This window comes from Tarenaya hassleriana, unplaced genomic scaffold, assembly GCF_000463585.1.
Source record: "Tarenaya hassleriana unplaced genomic scaffold, ASM46358v1 Cleome14, whole genome shotgun sequence".
NCBI lineage: Eukaryota > Viridiplantae > Streptophyta > Magnoliopsida > Brassicales > Cleomaceae > Tarenaya > Tarenaya hassleriana.
In genome coordinates this window covers 2,023,723-2,030,355 of record NW_010964598.1, presented here as the reverse complement: position 1 = coordinate 2,030,355, position 6,633 = coordinate 2,023,723, and the positions used below count along the sequence as shown (strand labels likewise).

Below are 6,633 nucleotides of genomic sequence, written 5' to 3'. Positions count from 1 at the left end.
TGGACTATTGTCGTTTTTGGGTTGATTGTGTTGATTGGGTTGATGGTGTTGTATTATATCGTGTTGGTAGATGAGTTCAAAATCTGAGGCAACTTCTCAGTCGGGAAGTTCGAATTGGAAAAAAGGAGAAGCAAGGCCGCGACGAGGTGTTCCTACACAATGCGAGTGTGGATCTACTATTACAAGATGGACCTCCAAAACTCACAATAACCCAGGAAGAGTTTTTTTTCCGTTGTGCAAATCATGAGGTATAGATTGTTTTTGAGAAAATTTGTTTTCATTGGGCAGATGTGCATAACATTGTTCTTTTGATGTTGTTTTATAGGGAAATCCTTCGCACTTATTTAAATGGGTGGATGATGCTTTTATTGAAGCAATCGAGGATTTACATGGTGAACAACAAAAACAAGGTGCTGAGATTGAGTTGATCATTAAAAAGATGCAAGAAATGGAAGCAGAAAGGGAAGAGTTCGACGACAAGGTGAGAAGAAATGAAAGAGAGAAGCAAGATTTAGAAGCCCAGGTGAAACAAACCGAAAGAGAAAAGCAAGAGTTGGAAGCCAATATGGAAAAAACTGAAAGAGAAAAGAAAGAATTGGAAGGCAAGATGGGAACAATTGAAACAGAGAAGAAGGATTTGGTATTGCAACTACAAGTCTCCAAATTGTTGGTGTTAGTGTTTGTTTTCATATCAGTTTGCATGTACTACTATGGTTTGTCTGTTTGAAGTTTCTCATGGGATTTGTTGGTAAATGTATTTTCTGGTTTGAACTACGTTAGGCAAGAAATTTCATATTTTGGGACTCTGTATTTCGTGTATAATATGGTTGGTTAGAAAAATTATTTTTTGATGTTTATGTGTATAAATATGAATGTAAAACAGATATAATTAGAACATAATATGGCAAAAAAAATGTCGCACACGAAATCATCATCCAGGATAAAACATTTCATATCCAACAAAAAGGCATTACAATACATATGAGTTCATAAATGCCATACAACATATTGTCTTACATCCAAAATATTGTCTTACATCCAAAATAAAAGATCATTTAGTTTCTCATATTATCACATCAATAGCAACAAAAAAGAAGGATCATATTCTTCAACTTCAATCTCCTTGAACTTGTTTTCCTAATCTGGAAGACAAAGATTGAACATGTCTGTATAAATATAATTTGAATTTCTTGATAATAACGTAGAAAAAGGTTGATAGAAAAGATTGAACAAAAGAACAAAAAAAATGAAATACAACATACCTCAGATGGCCTTGGTTCATTCTTGCATGTTTTTGCATTATGGCCAGGTTGTTTGCAAATTCTACATCGGAAAACTCTTCCATGTCGAGTCATGTGACCACTCTTTGAGGCTGACTCATGAGGCTCCTTAATTCTTTTGTGTTTCTTTGGGCGTCATGTCATTTGTATTGTCGTGGGGACACCAATTGGAGGTTTGCCTGATTTCATCCATGCCGGCTCACCATTTACGGGTAGGATATTACGCTGATATATTGCTTGCCATGTGGATTTCTTAATGTAATGCGACATATATCTGAAAAATGGAAAAAATAAGTTGTTAATGATCAACTATAATGCAAGGTATATGTAAAAATAAATGAACAGAAAATTACCTAGAAACGTCTTCTCGGTTGACTTTGATGACGGCTAAGGAATGTTGGCAAGGTATACCTCTCAATTGCCATCGCCGACAGCCACACGTTCTCGCAGACAAATCAACCGCATAACTTATCCCAAACTCAGCCACCTCATATTTCCCGTATCCACTCCGTATTATGTTACAATGACGGGATTTCTCACGCGACTTCTCTAAAACTTTCAAGATTCTTGGAGGGAAGTCGGTTTTGCACCTTTCTGCTTGAGTTGCACGTCGCGATATCCGCCGCATTATACTCCTTCGAATTTCTTCAAGCATGTCAATCATGGGAAGACTACGTGCTTCTTTTATGGACCCGTTGAAGCTCTCTGATAAATTGTTGTTAACGTCATGACATTTCGTCTCAGGATTAAAAAATGCGCGACACCATTTCTTCGGTTTTGCCCTCATAAAACCATCATAAGCCAATGGGTTATACACTCGGATATCACGTACATATTGATGAAACTCACTTTCAAGGTAGCTCTTGGCCGCCTTCCAGAAAAGAAGTTTAAGCTCGAGGTCCTTGAATTGTTTCTTCCAGTTTGCAAAAACATGTCTTGTACACATCCTATGTTCAACCAAAGGTAACTCTGATTCGATGGCATTCATCAAACCCTGTTCAAAGTTACACAATTAATATGTTATTGTTAATTAATATTTATAAAACCAAGTTAAAGAGTTATTCATACCTTCTGCTTGTCGGACAATATCGTCAAATTTTGTCCCTCGCCCAAATCTAAATCTAGTCTCAATTTTCTCACAAACCACGTCCAATTGTCGGTATCCTCGATACGTACAACGGCCCATGCAATAGGGTAAATACCATCATTTGCATCTCTACCAACTGCAGATAGAAGTTCTCCCTTAAAGTCCCACTTCAAGAAACATCCATCTAATCCGATAACCGGACGACAATGTCTTTTCCAAGAATCACGTAGGACTTCGAAGCAAACATAGCATTTGTGAAACACTTCTTGACCCGGAGTTGGTTTTGTTCCAATTTCAGTACTCGTATTGGGGTTTGAACGCTGCAACTCTAACTCATAGTCCCACAATTTTCGAAATTGAACTTCTTGATCTTCACGCACAATTTTCAAGGCCAAACTTCGAGCCTTAAAACACTTGCTCATTGAGACAGTCAAATTTTTATCCCGCTATATGTCATCCTGCATCTTTTTGGCTGTATAACTTGGATCTGCCCTTATCTTCTCAGCGTACATTGTGGCTATTTGCCTCATCGTTAACATATTTGCATATTTCTCCGGAGTATAGTTGTGATCGTCTTTGTAGACCTTGATCATCCATTTGTTGATTGGGGCCTCAACCGAACAATAAACCCTCCATGGACAGCCCACATTACAACACACTGCGGCTAATTTTGTTCGGTCCCACCTCGACAACTTGACATTGAAGTTCTCAACTAACACATAATCAAACAGAGCCTTCTTAAATTCTTCCCCTGAATTGAAAGTCCTACCAAGATACAAGATCTCACTACGTGGGAATGATGTCGGAATCTTTTTCCTAGGCTTATCAAAATTTTCCCATTCTTCATCTGTTCCTTCAGGTGTCGTTGGAATAAATTCATCACTGTCTGCATAATCCTCACTCGAATTCATCTCTTCATTCTCAACAACATCATCTTCAACAACAACATGAACCTCTTCAACGAAATCATCATCACTGCTTTCATACTCAGGAAATTCATCCATATAATCAGAAGAATTATCATAATCATACTCAGCAGTATGATCGTCGCCTTCAAAATCATCATCATCAGCACTGTCATAATCACCTACACTCTCGTCATCATTCCTTTCTGTAGGTGCCTTAACTGGAGTTGGAGGAGATAAATGGTGGTCTACGTATACATCTAACTCTCCACACAACGCTGCCATTTCACACATAAGATGAATTGCTTTGTCCCCATGTCCTTCATACACATGTCTCTTCTCATCCAAACTCTCATGTGGTAATTTAAACCACATTTCTCTGATTGCACCACTTATCTTACGAGATTTCACGAAATCTTCAAGAAAAAACCAAGACATAACATCCATATCCACCATAACACCTTTCTCCACAATTCCATCCAAGTAACAGCATTTTCCATCTATTTCGTGCATAAATCCAGTCATATAAAAGTTGATTTTACACCAACTACAAAATTAACACAATTATTACTATCTACTAATCAAATCGAACCACTCAAATCAACAACGAAATTGGTAACTTACCTCATTTTCTCAGTCCACTGATGGTTCAGAGTTTCTTCAGTCAACAAATTCCAAACCCGATAAACTATAAACCAAAACAGACATCATTAATAATACAAAATCCAAATTTCTTCCACCAAAAATCGTCAATCCCTAAACACAAACCCATAACGCATAATCAAAACTTTTATATGGCTGGATTTATGCACGAAATAGATGGAAAATGCTGTTACTTGGATGGAATTGTGGAGAAAGGTGTTATGGTGGATATGGATGTTATGTCTTGGTTTTTTCTTGAAGATTTCGTGAAATCTCGTAAGATAAGTGGTGCAATCAGAGAAATGTGGTTTAAATTACCACATGAGAGTTTGGATGAGAAGAGACGTGTGTATGAAGGACATGGGGACAAAGCAATTCATCTTATGTGTGAAATGGCAGCGTTGTGTGGAGAGTTAGATGTATAAGCTTCTGCATTAATGGCTCCATCAACTTTGAGATAGACCTTGAGGTTCTCATTCACTGTCTCGACTGCAGATCCAGCCGGGGCCGAGTGCTCTCCCTTTAACAGAACCTGTTGGAAAGCTATAAACAAGTTAGAAAAGCATGGTAATATGAGAGAAACATAAGGAAGGAAGAAAAAAGAATGGTATCCATTTCACGCACCTCCAAGGATGATAGGTTTGCTAGGGTTCTGATCTCCAACTCGTGGGATTTAACAATTTCTGATGTTGAGTTATTTTCACATAGAGCAAAGGCTGGTAATCTGCAAAGAATTACAGTGGGAAACTGAAACTGTTTCTTCCGTAGAAAAAATTTGCAGTTTAGACTGTTAAGTGTCGAAACAAAGTTTTAGTCGCAGTGTCGTACTCAAAGGCACTTGGTTCATATGCTCTAACCTTTCATTTTTCTGTTTCTCCAGCAGCTCCGCTCTGAGAGCCCTAAGAGATCTGACAGTTGCCAGAACGGTCTCCATTTCGGTTTCCACCGTTTCATTTGTCCAGTTCTGTGGGTCAAAAAACAAGATATTAGGAACCCACCAAGATAGGTTACTCACAAGTCCATAGAAAATCTTCTGACCTCCATAGTAGATGGGTAGTCACAGATCATGATAGAAGCCTCCCTTTGATAGTCTTTGGGTGAGGGCAATCGTTGCCATAATTCTTCGGTAACAAAAGGCATAAATGGGTGGAGTAGTCTCAAACCCGTCTCCAAACACACCCAGAGAGCATGTTGAGCATGCACCCTCTCCGAGGCAAATGCTGGGTTGTCACCAGCAAAGTAAGGTTTGATCGCCTCGATATATATGTCACAGAACTGGTATTGCCACCATGCATACACTGTGTTGGCTGCATCCGAGAACTCATACGCATTCAAGGATTCCACTGTTTTTGTTACTGCCTTATTCAGCACCGAAAGAATCCACTTGCAACTGAATGGCATGGTTTCAGGGTTTTGAGTTGGCAGAGGGGTGTAACCCTCGCCAAGCTTCATCATTGCAAATCTGACAGCGTTCCATAGTTTGTTACACCATTGACGGTAACCAACCACTCGTAGGATATCCAGGTTTATTTTATCAGACTAGAAAAATGATGCAAAGTAATTTGATTAGTTTACGAGTTAGCCCATTTATGGTGCAAATAACATGGTCTACGTAGGGGTGGATATACAGTACCTGAGCTGTGTACGAGACAAGTGCAAAACGGAGAGCATCAGCACCACATTCAGGGATACCATTTGGAAAATCCTTCACTTGCCCTTCTTTGGCAACAACCAGCTCCTTTGGATCCAAGTTACCCTCTTCTAGCCTCTTATGAAGGCCTTCGAGTGTTACCCCGTTTATTACTTCAAGAGGATCGATGACATTTCCAAGAGATTTTGACATCTTACGCCCATGTGCATCACGTATCATAGGATGCAAATAAACCTGCACTAGAGGAAAAACATTTAATGGCATTGAAGTTTTTCTAATATATATATATATATATATATATATATATATATATATATATATAACATATAGTATATTCCTATAATATTGAAAAACCATGACATGTATGTTTTTATTTGTTTTTTTATTTTTTGTTTATATATCCCATTTTATTTAAATTGCTTTAAAGATCTAGTATATGTAAACTGATTTTCATATAATTAGGTTGGTTGATTTCGTGATTTTTTTATGCGACATCTATGTGCCACATGATGCAACATAATTAAAAATGCCATATTGGAAATATAAACGGCAAAGTAACGTCGTTTTTATTTGAGTATTCATTTGGAAACAATTTTTAAATTGAAAAATAAATATGATAAATTTTTAATTGGGTGTTTTGCATGGTATATTTTGATAAATTAGGAAATTTTTATGGAATTTCCTCGAGTTATTAACTTATTACAAAAAAAAAACATTTAAAAATGGTGGTCATAATTAAATTCCCAGCGACCCTCTCTCTCGACTTGTCCACTGTATTTGAGATTCTGCCGGTCAAATTGAATGCATGAAATTAAATTCATTAGCTTTTGACTTATTTGCCTATATATAAAACATATATATTATTACCAAGACAAGGTTCTTACTTTAATTGAAAAAAATTATATTATATACATTAATAGAAAATTCAACCCAAATAATTTTTCAGAATTTAGTGATCGAATTCTAATTTTATTATCGAAATATGACAATGAGTTTTTTTTTTCATTTATCATCTCTTTAAAAAGGGCACCTTCTAAATTATATTTTTTTTATAAAAAAAAATGTTCT

At 37.0% G+C, this 6,633-nt stretch overlaps 1 protein-coding gene across 1 annotated transcript; it reads right to left on the bottom strand.

The window, feature by feature from the left end:
- Positions 1-4,290: 4,290 nt before the first annotated feature.
- On the bottom strand, positions 4,291-5,800 carry LOC104808369 (valine--tRNA ligase, mitochondrial 1). Its single transcript, XM_010534044.2, has 5 exons — positions 5,548-5,800; positions 4,953-5,453; positions 4,772-4,878; positions 4,539-4,638; positions 4,291-4,446 (listed from the first exon to the last, which is right to left on the bottom strand). Exons 1-5 carry the CDS (start codon positions 5,782-5,784, stop codon positions 4,291-4,293), a joined length of 1,101 nt encoding a protein of 366 aa, XP_010532346.2. The 5' UTR covers positions 5,785-5,800.
- Between the last annotated feature and the right edge of the window lie 833 nt (positions 5,801-6,633).

Bases quoted from the DNA above. Each gene is read 5' to 3' on its own strand.
- LOC104808369 (XM_010534044.2), bottom strand. From the start codon at position 5,784: ATGATACGTGATGCACATGGGCGTAAGATGTCAAAATCTCTTGGAAAT. The intron at 4,639-4,771 runs GTTAGAGCATAT...AATTCTTTGCAG, and splicing joins GAGAAACAGAAAAATGAAAG to ATTACCAGCCTTTGCTCTAT. The intron at 4,447-4,538 runs GTGCGTGAAATG...GCTTTCCAACAG, and splicing joins CAAACCTATCATCCTTGGAG to GTTCTGTTAAAGGGAGAGCA.